Source organism: Xyrauchen texanus, chromosome 30, assembly GCF_025860055.1.
Source record: "Xyrauchen texanus isolate HMW12.3.18 chromosome 30, RBS_HiC_50CHRs, whole genome shotgun sequence".
Lineage (NCBI taxonomy): Eukaryota > Metazoa > Chordata > Actinopteri > Cypriniformes > Catostomidae > Xyrauchen > Xyrauchen texanus.
Genome location: NC_068305.1, coordinates 34,719,553 through 34,732,987, shown reverse-complemented (window position 1 = coordinate 34,732,987; position 13,435 = coordinate 34,719,553). Strand labels below are relative to the sequence as shown.

General features: G+C 35.9%; 1 protein-coding gene across 1 annotated transcript in view; it reads right to left on the bottom strand.

Annotated features, from left to right (window-relative positions):
• LOC127623828 (mannosyl-oligosaccharide 1,2-alpha-mannosidase IA-like) overlaps positions 1-13,435 on the bottom strand; it is a 143,297-nt gene that overhangs the window by 74,058 nt on the left and 55,804 nt on the right. The window contains exon 4 of the mRNA XM_052098375.1: positions 11,791-11,871. Coding sequence (XP_051954335.1) covers positions 11,791-11,871 — 81 coding nt within the window. The remainder of the gene's footprint in view (positions 1-11,790; positions 11,872-13,435) is intronic.

The window sequence follows — 13,435 nt, the reverse complement described above, 5'->3', positions numbered from 1 at the left end:
ACCCTTCCTGTCATAGAGTTATGAGTATAATATGTTTTCACAGCACTCCGATGCTTTATATGTTGAAAGAGATGGCATTTTCTGAATGTATGGCCACTGTTTTACATTTCTGAAATTTGAACACTGAGCTGCATTTAAAGAAAGTAACTCAGGGGGACAGTAGATAAATTGGCCTTGCTTTTAATAGAGGTGGTCTATTGGGAAATGGAAGGCCGTGAGAGAGGGAGCTGTGAGTAATCTGTCCAAATGTACAGAAAATAATTTAATTGGCTGGTTTTGCTAAAGAACATCGGCGTCTGTTATAACACTGATTAACTGCTCAACTAAGCTCACTACATTAACAACACAAACAGGCCATTATATGGGTGAAACACTCTGACGAACCTGGTCATTACCTGATTAAACCTCAAGTCTCAAGTGGTACTTCACTCTCCTTAACAGTCCGCACATTTCTGCCACAATCACCATTCAAAGTGGTAAAAAAAAAAACAAGCTGTTATAACACTTGATGGGGAGTGAGGCAAAAATTGCAGCATTGACGCCTTAGGGCACTTACACACTCAAGAAAGATTTGACAGATCTTTTGATGGACAGGAATGTGAAAGTTCAGCTCTGAAGGTTTGGAATTGGATTTCTGAAAGCAAACTGAACCTGCCTGTATGAAATTGTCATTGGTCAAGTGATGCATACAAAGTGCACTGCAGAAAAAGTTCTCAACTTGTGATCACATAATGGAGTGCCATTTTTATAATCCTTAATGTTTAAATTCTACATATTACAAAAGGAAAACTTCACATTCAAAAAAACACAAACGTTCAATTACAAGTCATACAGACAATCGCAAACAGAAATCGCATTCGCCTGTGGGTACTATAGCAAAAGTATGCCGCTTGAGTGGTTTGGATTCACAGCGTTTCCTGATGAAGTGTGAAATTAATTGTGTAAGCATCCTGACATATTCAAATCAAAACAATTATAATTAATGCATATTAAATATAATACAAATACATTTTGAATTTGGGTGTTTCTTCAAGAGGTACTTTCATGTCAAGAAGGTTGATTTTATATATTAATGAACATATTCTTTAATTGTTGTTATATGAAGGTCACATTAAAACTTTTTCCCATGCCTTCATTTATTTGGTAGCCTTTTATGTACAGATTTGACACTTTTAGCCTTGTCCCAGACCCAAACTATCAACATTAAACCATGAAAATTCATAGAAAATGTATATATAATTGTATACTATGTAAAAAACAAAAAACAAAGATACATAAAATATAATAAAATAATATATAAAAGATATTACAATAACATAAAATGAAAAATAAATAATAAAGCAATAAAACTATTAGTAAAAATGCCATGTTTTAATGGATATTTGTTTGTTTGTTTGTTTGGTGACCATTTGTAAAAATTAATCCGTGTAATATTGAACACGTCAGCATTAACAATGTCAGAAAAAAGAGAGATTTCCAAATCACCTCACTGATACGGAGTTAATTCTTGCAACACTGGATAACGGAGAAGGTCAAACAGGTTTGCACTCTCAATGTGAAACGAAAATGCAGGCGTGTGAATAATCAGATTTTAATCATCTTAACTAGCCTAGTGTTACACAACACACTGTATATTTTTCTCCATGTCAATCAAATATGGGTGTACAACTTCAAGAAAGAACAAAGGATTTTACTTTGAATTGTGTTCTGTTCCATCAAGATACTCTGAAAAGAAGAGAGGTGCATGATGAGACATTGAGAGATTTAATGGAGCTATGATTGAGATGGATGTGCTCAAACTGAGAGATGAATAAGTGACAGTTTGAACTTTTTGAACTTCCACACCTAATGCACAGTTAAAGACTGCCAGAGAAGTGCCATGAGATTACGGACCAAGATACCTGCACTTATCAGCACCTATCACCTGTGCTCACAGTTTTGAGGTTAATGTTGGAAGCATTATGGGACTATACGGGCTGCCTTACAAATACTTAACAAGCTTTTAATTTTCAAAAAGAAAGACTTCAGAGACTGTCTCGCAGTGAGGTCTGGTGTTTATTCCCCATCTAAGATATGCATTGAATAGTTTACACAGACTGGTTCTGGCTGGAGGCATTAAACAAAACGCAGAACAAGTGTGACAGAAGGTGTAGTTACATTAGGTTAACAAACACTTATTTTTATCTGACCAAAATGCAAGGTCATGTTTAAGAACATAAGTTAATATCTTATTGCATTTATAAGGATGTCAGTACAGATCTTCCACACAGGTAGACTGCAAAGGTTTTTGTGTAATCAAAAATGCGCTTGATTCAAAGTATATTTTATGGACACTGACTATTATCTACTCACACTTCTATGGATCTTCCATGAAGTAAAGAAGAAGGTAAAGCAAGATGAATGTCAAAAAAGTGAATAAAAGATGGCAATATCTCACAGTTTTGATTTGCAATACTCTAAACATTGTAATATTATCCAGCCTGATCTCATGAAATTTACTTGAACATGATGACATTCTTGCAATTCAAAATTTACAAGCTGTATAACTTGTGATGCAAGAGACCTTCCTATATTTTTATACTATTGCTTACTCTTGCTTATTGATATTATACAAGCATTTTCGTGTATCCACATTTATGTACTCAACTATAATCAGAATATAAGCATATACTTCACATTTATGTAATTAGCTTATATAACATAATCACTGTATTAAGACTCCCATGTATTCCTTATATGCATATCCTTGTACACCTGTTTATACATGCACGTTACCAGCAGAAAGCCTTATGTTCAATATGTGTGTTAGGAGATTACTCTATGCTCTTAATATATTAATTTGTTGCCCTTTTGACCTGATGAGGTTTCAGAGCTGGTTGCAAATAGAACTTGGTTTTGTTATTGTCATTGTTCCAGGCAATGTACAGATGCCAGTCTGCACACACAGGTTGCTTCTAAGAAACTTGTGTGAGCACTTTGGTATTTATGAGCGCTTGGCAAGAATGTATGGACGAGCTAGTCTGCAACATGTTCCTTCCACTTAACAGCAGCTTTCGCACTTCAATTGGTCCGAAATATATGTCCGGCACAAATGAGTTAAAAACTTCAACCCAAGCAGAACTCGCTGTCCCAAAAATGTTATAATTTTTTGGCATAGTCCCAAGAGGGTATAAAGAACTTAACTAATCTTTGATTGTCAGATTAACATCTCAATCCTCTAGCTCTATGCATCTGATCTCCAAATTAGAGGCCTCATCTTGAATCTCTGTACTTTAACTTTTTTCCATTTACTTACTTGGTTCATTAGACAAAAGGCAAGACTTTTTGTTGTTAGGTTTATTTCCGGATTTAGTCCTTGGATATATCCTTTAGATATATCTACTTAACACTTATAATCAAACTTTTATTTTCAGTATTCATTATTTCATTTTTATTTATCTATTAATCTTTACAAATTAAAGTTGTTATTCCTTCTACAAATCATCTGATTTATTTAAGTCATTTCCATCTGCTGGAACTCACTGCATCAACTTGGCGTGAAATGTCCAGCTGGGGGTGCCAAAAGCGAGTAAAATGGAGTTGTATTCAGACAAGGTTTTACGGTGAATTTTAGATGGATGTAAAACATAACTCCTTAACCTAAATCTTTTGCCTGAAACTAACAAAGTGTTTTGAAATATAAATGAGACATTAAAAAAAAACATCTTTACCTAAACAATGCCTAAACCTAAACGATAATGTTTTAAAATGCAGAAGTTAAATAAAAAGCACATATTCTGAAGCAGAGTTCATGACTGGTCTTGAACTGTGGTCCTCCAACTCAGAGTCCAACACTCTATGAGATTTCAAATCATAGAATGGATAAACTATAAATGAGAGAATCATCCACATCTCCTTTTACCATGATGATTCAGATAGATCGCTAATTAAGGCATTGTTATGTGATATGTTTCAAATGTACTGCATTTATAACCAACATTTAGGAAGTGAAGCAATCATTGACAAACAGCGATTTAATTTTGCTGCTCTGCTCAGCGTATACCGCTAGAGGGTGCCACGTGCTCACAGTATTGACAAGCTTTTGGTTTCTTGCATTTCAACTATAATGAAATGTTTCTGATTTCTGTACTGGACTAGATTTCTGCAGGTGTTTATGGTTATACATACAAATTGACTGATATAATAAATTACTTTCTAGATAAACATGACTATTTCTAGATTGACTTGCTTTAGATAAAAATAATACCTACATTGGATTTAAAGTATTTGGTAGTTGTCATATTGTATGCTATTATTTCTGAACATCAGTGTTATTTTAAATAAATTTGATTTTAATTTATTTTACTTTTATGCTGTTGACGAATATGTGTGTTGCACATTTTTTTGTGCATTTCTGTTACTCACCTTTGTTTTCTATAAAGAAAAGAAATTGATTGGTGATTTTTTTCAAACCAGGATGCATTGCATTCTAATAAGGAACATGTTATTTGAATCACGTTGGAGTTAGTGTTTTGTATTCCTTTAAATGTAGGAAAATGTAATTGAGAATCGTAAATTATTCTTAAGTTTGAAGAAAATCGAGATTTAATTTTTTTGCCATATCGCCCAGCCCTAGAGTCATGTTTTCACTATGAAATATTATCCAAGTAATATCACTAAGTTGATATTATTACAGATAGTGAATTAAATATCATATCGCCAGAAGGGTTGGTTAAAATTTAAATATTTTCCAATTAATCCCAACAATCCCAATATCGATTCTTAAATTCAAGATCCGTCTTTTACTTTTACGTTTTACTTCAGTTTTTGTAATGCACCTAGTTAGAAGGTCCCCTTTATAATTGACAGGGTTAGCTGAAATAAATTCACACGTAAGCTAAATGGACATCACAACAAAAATATTCCAAAATGAATCAGAATTGAATTGGAATCAAAAGCTTGTGAATTGGAATCAACTAAAATCTGAAAATGTGTATCGATACCCAGCCCTAATCACCAGATCCCTGTTGATTTTCCCTAAAAATAAAGTAAACTCTCTTTTTTTGTAAGCCAACACGGGGCGTGTTGTAGGGCCCCAAATCGTAGAGAGGAAATTGCATATCAGGCTTTATCAGAGAAAGGAAGATCTCTTGCTAATAGCAGGCGCACCAGTCGTCTGGGGTATTTGGAGGAATGAGAGAAAAACAATTCATTCACCTCTGAGCAAGAGAAAAATTATACATTTATGACTGACTAAATAATGATTTTTTAATCTGGCACTACCTAAAGTTTCATTTCTCTGCTTGTTATTGTAAAATTGGTATAGCGGCTCAGCACATTGCAGTGGTGTTAATCGCCATATGAATTCCATCACGGGAAAAACAGTGCAGCTAACCATTTAAAACCAAGAAATAGGCAAATTAGCATAATTGAAAACGGCACATTAAACAACTCATAGAGAGCTCTTTGTTATCGAAGAGAATGCCATTCGCATTAAGCGAGCAGAACACAATAGCAGTGTCACTCAGCGCAGCATGCCGGCATTAAAGATGCATGCAGCGACTTCAGCATTGTTTAATGAACAACAAAAGCATGCACATGTATTTACAGTAAAGATGTCTGCTGACAGAAACAAACGATTTTGGACCTGCAGTGGGGATGATTAATTTCCTCTGCCTCACTGTAAACAAGTCAAATGCATTTTTAATCATTCCAGAAAAAATATCGGCAATAATGAGCCACCGGTCCACTGACTGCTAATGAGCTGTAATACACTTGGTAATAAAGGGAATCTCTCCGAGACATTGCACCAAGGAATACCCACATTCCCACTCAAATCCGTCCTGATAGAATGTACGGAGACTCCCACAGAAGGATGGAGAGACAGTGAGCCAAGGTCTGTGCCGCAGTTATGATGAAACGGATGTTATGATCATTAGCACTGATAGCATAATTTATCCTGCTCTGCCCAGCTCTGCCCTGCCCTGCCCTGCCCTGCCAGAGCTCAAGTTATTTCTTCAGAATTCATGTATTTATGTCTCTTAAGTAGCTTTTATCCTATTTCCAATTTTTGGACTTTGAAAAAACAAACAAAAAAAAAACAATAAGTTCAGCTTAGCAGCATGGTTTTGTAAACATGCACCCAAAAAAATTGAAGGACCTACATGTTTCCCTTTTTTATTTTATCCCACACATCAGTTAGTTATACATGTGTGATTTAAGTCTAACCATGTCGCCAGTGGTGTGGCCTTGAAGAGCTAAAATCCAGCTGTTCGCATAAAAATTACTTTTTGAAATTTTCTTTGAACATAATGTTTAAAAATAATAATAATAATTCACTCACTAAAAGCAAAAGAGTCATGACTAGTTGCTCTATTCTCCAAGGTTTAAACATTTTACGGCATAATTATTATTATTTTATTTTTTTCTCAAAACAAAGACGGAGCACTAAAATAGTAATGAGTGGGCAGAAAATCCAAAGGGGATCCTTGTTATTTTACAAACTCAATCTCTAGATAAAAAAGCAAATGCTGCACATTTAGCAGTACTCCTCATGCCAAGATCACTTAAATTCTGAGAAAATAACATGTTGTTCATATAATACTGCAAAATGACAGAAATAAAATAAAATAAATTAGACAAATTGTGTGTTTCCCCACAAAATTAACAAGTTCAGATGTGTTAACTGTTATTATTATTTAATAACACACACACCTATACATTGATAATCACCAAAAACAAGCTAATTAACCCAAGAAATCCAGATTTACTTAAGATTTGAAATCATCTGATTATTATCTGCTTTGATGCCAAATATATAAACAATCATGCACACACTGGATAAGTAAAGGGTATAGGTGTTTACATTAAAAGTAAGGGCCAAACATCTGGTTTGATTCTTAAGCTTTTTATGAGTTAACCTGCATGATCTTACACGTTGCTGGCTTATACGTAATTGGTGCAAGATTGTGCATGTAAAGATGCTTATTGAATACTGCCATCATTTACTGACCCTTGTTTTGTTCCAAGCTTTATGAAAAAGAGAAAAAAGGTAGGTTAAATGTTAGCCTCAATCCCTGTTCACTTTCATTGCATCTTGGTGACAATACAATAAGGCTCCATTTGTTAACATTAGTTAACAACTTTAGTTAACCTGTTGATATAGACACCCTTTTTGAACACAAACCATGAAAATGACATACCTGAACTTAAATGGTTGTATTTACTGGACCCTTTGGAGTATGGACACAGTTGTAGTATACTGTATTTTGAAAGAAGACACTTTGGGCTTTATTTCAGAATTAATATATGTTGTTATTTTTTAAAGTGAGAGATATTGAAGTTTATAGTAATGGAAATATTTTGTGCTGAACATGTTTTTATAATCTAAAAAAAAAACAAAAAAAACACAATAATAAAATTTCCAAGACAACCCGGAAATATAATGTTCTCAAAGCCACACGTCTAAAGAAGTTATGTTTCAAATTTGAAGATGATCTCACAAAACACGAGGTTCCTGCAAGCTTTTTTCTCTGTAAAATCGCTGGTGGTGTATAGAGTCAAATTAAGGCTCCGCCTTTCAAGACGACACAAAATCTGACTGCACTGCTTGGATATTATGAATCAAACTACACCCCATTTTTAAAAATAGACTTTGGAGACAAGCTCATTTTGTTTATGAGACTCTAATATATAAGATAATATACAGTTTTACAACATGAATGCTGCTCAGATTGCATAGTTTGTTGAAGAATGATGATGAAGGGTAATTTTTTCAGGTGAGATCTCATGTAAACAATTGAGAATATATCAATATTTCTCAGATTTATCACTTTTATGGACAAAAAGTGCTATTGGATGTTTTTTCAATGAACGCTTGTCATGGACAATTGACCCAAGTGTGGCGAACTGGATTCATCTGGTGATCGCGATTTCATAACTAAGGTATAAAGTCTTGATATTGCATGTTTTCATTTGTACTCCTGGCACAAATAACTAAATTGCTGTTTCTGGAGCATTGCTATGCTGAGACAGATATCGGATATTAATGTTGAACCCTTAGACCTTTGAAAAGATGTATAATTTGTTAACATTAATTAAATTTATATATGGTAAATTATATATTAAATCTAAGCAGAGTGACGTCACTACCACGTGCGGTCGATTGCGTATCAACAGGTTAACATGAACTAACAATCAACAATACCTTTACAGCATTTATTAATCTTGGTTTATGTTTATTTCAACAAATAGTAATTCATTATGTAAATCAAAAGTTATACATGTTAACATTAGTTAATACACTGTGATCTAACATGAACTAAAAATTAACATTTGTATTTATATTAATGAACTGTGCGCAAAAAGTTGGACTCTTAAAGAAATTAGTTGTATTTTTGAAACATATGTATCAAACCACTGGCGACCTGTCCAGGGTGTCCCCCGCCTTTCGCCCAATGTTAGCTGGGATAGGCTCCAGCCCCCCGCGACCCTGTACACAGGATAAGCGGTTGACGATGGATGGATGGATGGATGTATCAAACCATGACCACTTGCATGAAAAGGACACTAGTCATATTAGTAACCTTATAAAAGCAGTTTCAATGTGCATGGAGAGGGTCCCCTCATGAGGGCTGCCATGTTGAGATCACATGACCATCTGAATACTACTTGCTTAATCTCAGTAACCACCCCATTATTGGACACTTTCAATCTTGGATTAAATGAATCATGGCTGACTGTGAATAGTGAATTTCTACAAATGGCCTCTGCAAAAAAAGCAAAAAAACAAAACAAAAAAACAAAAAAAACATTTTGATTTAGAATGATGCAGCATCCACACAGCTAGGTGTCAGTGTAAGTAAAAAATGACACAAACAAAAAAGTTACTGAGTGTGCCTTTAACTAAGATTAAGAAATGATGTAAAATATATATTGTTCATTGTAAGTTCATGATACCTAATACGTTAACTAATGTTAACGAACTGAACTTTATTGTAAATCTTTTTTCATACAATTAAAATGAATGGTGAATGGGGTTGTCAGACACTAAGATTCTGCATAACATCTCAATTTGTTTTCCACAAGGGAAAAAAGTCATACAGGTTTTTAACAACACAAGGGTGAGTAAATGATTTTTTAGGTGAACGTCTCCTTTAACATACATGTTCACACTGATCAAACTGATCAATATTAAAAACCGATGGGCTATAATAAAGTCAGACTGAAATCAAGTGTTTTTGCTGCCCCTGACAAGATACAGAAAAATAAATCACCCCAGCATGAAGAGGATCCACAGATGTGGCATGCCAGTGGTTATGTAAAATGAATTATAGTGCAAAAAAAAAAAAATAAATAAATAAATATTCGATATGTGATCCATAAAGGAGTTAAGTGCTGTGTTCTGACAGGTGGCTCTTTCCCAGGCTGCTCACGTCAATGAAGGAAAACCGCCTGGGCTTAAATAACAAAAAAATAAATCAGCCAAAAGATTAATCCTCTCATCGTTCAGGAGAGGAAAACCAGAGCAGGACTAAATCACAGCAAACAACATTGGTTTCTGAATGCGGCCATTCGCACAGCCCATAATCAGGAGCATGTGCGACATTTGCATGAAGGCTGTCTCACAAGATGATGAAAGATTCATCAAAGGGCCAAGGATTGCTTTGAGTACCAGCCAAGGCTCTAGAGTCGTCAGCTGCCAGAAATCACACTGCTTTTCAATTTTAGCAGCACATCTACCACCCAAACCAAGGTAGACATTTTACGTTATATGCAAACGTAAATTCAAAGGATAATGAGAAATGGCCCATGTCGCTCACTCTCTCAGGCCTGGCGGAGCTCTGAAACCGTATTGATCAGAAGTCTACCAAGAAAGACTGAACATTCTTCGGAATAGCAATGACATAGACCTCATCCTCTAGTGATGATTTAGTCATGCAGCTTTTTGTGGAATCCTATAATGGGTTTGCTCACCAAAAAGCTTACATATTTCAAGCCCAGTAAGAATATTAAGCTAGACACATTTACTAAGTTCTCCTGCTGTGGCTTAACAATGTGACTGGGCCACCTGAAGCCCATCTTCTCTAATCAACATTTCTCAGTTCAGGGCACACATTATTATGAAGGCAGGTTGGAGGGCGTTTCATTATCTGAGTGTCTGAGATGACTATGCTAAAAGACTTTCATCAGCACTGGGCCTGAGTCCTGGACTCGGTGTTGCCCACTTTGTATTCAACAGTTTTGTGTGTTGTCCCAAGTCAATACATGGTAATGAAATGTGCTTGTGTATCTTGCTGATAGAACAATGTAGTGTTGAAAGATTGATAACACTGACTATTTACAAGGGAAATAGCTCTGCAGACCTCAACTCTCATCTAGAACAATTTTTGACAATCAACTATTTACTTAATTATCAACAGGCAGCATTGTTTAATTCTTTAGCACAACTGTGTGACATCACCTTGCAGGAACGTTTTCATGGAACCTCAATGCAGTATGAAGTAGGGATGCTCTATTAATAAAATAAATAATCAAGATAACAATTACAGCTGCTACAGTTAACCAATTGTGAAAAGTGTCAATTAAAGCAGTCCATGTATAGTCCAAATAGATGCTTTGCCCCTTAGTGTAAAAGTTCATTTCTGACACTGCCCGCAACTCAAACTCAAGTCTGTTGGCTATTTCATCCAAGAGCAAAAGTAACCCATCACTCAAAGTGATACTTACAGTAAAGGGATCATTTACCCCATAATCACCTTTCACCAGTCACTATTCACTTTTACGGCATCTTTTTTCCATTCAATGAAAGTGAATAATGACTGAAGAACATTCTGCCTGACATCTCCTTTTGGGTACTGCAGTAGAAAAAGTATTTTGGGTTTGGAGAAGCATGAGGGTGAGTAAATTATGATTTTTGGGTGACTTATCCCTTTAATTTACACAGAGAGGGTCCTGTAGGGCTACTAAAGCTCCTTTCCACTAGTAAGAGGAAGGGTCACTTTAGAGATGAAAGATGGCTGTTCTGCTGAAGGGCCTGCCTTACATCAACAGAACCACTACGATAATGTCACACAAGTACAAGCCCAAAGAAGCTCACACAATGATCGGTTCCCCCTCTGGACAAAGCTCTTTTCTGCACGACATAAATGAGAGCTTTTATTATCACTAGGAGTACATTTACTGCAAGCTGCATGTAGAAAGCCCTGAGTATCCATGGAAAATGCCACTCTTTGTATTTGAATCAGATCCTTCGTGTTCTGCCAGATGCTGCTGGGCAAATCTAATTTACAAGAGGGGAGAGCGGAAATATGAGTGAAGTTCTGTATTAGCCTGATTCAATGAAGGCTTGGAAATGGGCCTTGTGTGTGTGCTTTAGGTCACAGTCAAGACTCCGATGTCTTCTGGTTTCGAAAGGCTTTCAATTTATCAGAGTGTGCACAGAGCATTCTGAATATGCTGGGCCTTGGAATGAGTTCTAAGCTGGACGGTGGAGTGTGTGTTTGTTTAACTTGGCTCAGTGTCTGGGCAAACAGTCAGACCACCGCAAGAGGACAGACATAAGGCCTCCATGCCTCTCCCGAGGGGTGCATTGTGCCCTGCCAACTTTAAATGTCATAAATTTCCAACAGTTACACACAATATTTGGCAAAAGAGCATCTTGAAATGTGTAGCACTCCTTTTAGATTTTAGACTTCTTCAGGCAGCTTGTCGATTATCGCAGCTTGCATATCAAATCCTTTGGCTAGACACACTCATTCTGTCTGATTCAGCATTAAAGAACATCTGTATCTACATTCAAAGTTTACATACCTCTTTGCCTGAGAGATAATAGGCAGACAGCAGCCCTCCGACAAAACGGATGTTCACTTCAAAGACGGAGATTTCAGCATTCTGAGGGAATATAAAAAAAACAGGAAAACAAAAGTGAATATTTAAACTCATAAAACTACTGCAGCTGGCACCCCTTGAACTGCAGACTGTAAAAAATGGAGAAAAGTGTGTGTACTACAAAAACACTTCACTCAAACACCAAACACAAAGAAAGACAACAATAAAACAGTGATGAAAACAAGCTCTGCTGAGATAAAGTAAAGACTCATACAAGCTCCCAATGGAGAGTGAAATCGGAGTCTTCATAATTTCTCTGGATAAATGGGTATCCTATAATGCACGTAAAAAAAAGAAAACATGACTCGTATGGAATGCTTTGAACAGAGGTCTCTAGAGTATATCTTCAAAGCAACTGTATACTTCAGTATTGATGTTATAGTTTAATCTTACATAAGCTACAGTGAAGAACACTCATCTCACTAATATCTTGCAAACATTAAAGGGGATATGTGTAAATTTTATGTGGAGACTGCTATAAGTAAGTAATTGGTTGATTCCATCCAAAAGTATAAATACTGTAGCACAATCAAAACATTACTCTGTTCGTTCAATCCATCATGCAGCCTTGATGTATCAAAGGTCAATTTTCTACACAATTTGGTATGCCCAATTCCCAATGCGCTCTAGGTCCTCAAGGTGGCGTTGTGACTCTATACACCCTAGCAACCGGGCCAGTTGGTTGCTTAGGAACCCTGGATTGGAACTTGCGACTCCAGGTGTGGTAGTCAGCATCTTTTACTTGCTGAGCTAACCAGGCCCCCCGTTTCAAATAGTTTTTGATGGTTTTCACACATCATAGAAGTGTCGATTTCACAACGGTCATGTTCAGAACACAGGTTTTCCCCATTTATGTGAACATGACAATGAATACAAATTCAATATTACATGTTTTAAGGAGTGCCAACCCTTCTACATTCTGTGTCTAACATTATTTATGCATTGTCCATTTTAATTCATAGTTTTTACAAATAGTGTGGTCTCCCAGGAACTTGTGTCCATTTTTGTCACGGCCAGAACAAGTTCATTTAGGTTTATGATTATACATACAAATAGTTCAATATACTGGCAAAGATCACTTTATAAGTGAAGTAAAATATCACACTTTCACTGAGAATTTGTAACATCTGTAACTCTGGAATTGCCCAGGGCGTTGGATTATGGATAATGCACAAATGTTTTATAATTCCAGCAGGTTCCATGTTCATTATGCAGAAAATTCCCACAACCACACACCGCAGTGCCACATTGTGTCACTCGCTCATTATACAGCACATTATACATCATTACAAAGAAAGGCACAATTAGCAAAAATGCTTTATGCAAAATAATACTAGAGGAAATTTTACACAATCTTTCGGATACTGCAGGCTGGCACTTTGCTAAATATGGCATAAAACCGCAAGTCTCATTTAGCCTTTGTCATAAGAATTTAAACAGTTTGACCACAGCAAGACATCTGTGGTCTGTCATAATGGTTTATGAGGTGAAATATTTATATCTGCACCCTCTCTGGGCAACCAAGCCATTATGACCCACTTATTGCTCAGCATAGGCAAGTGTTATC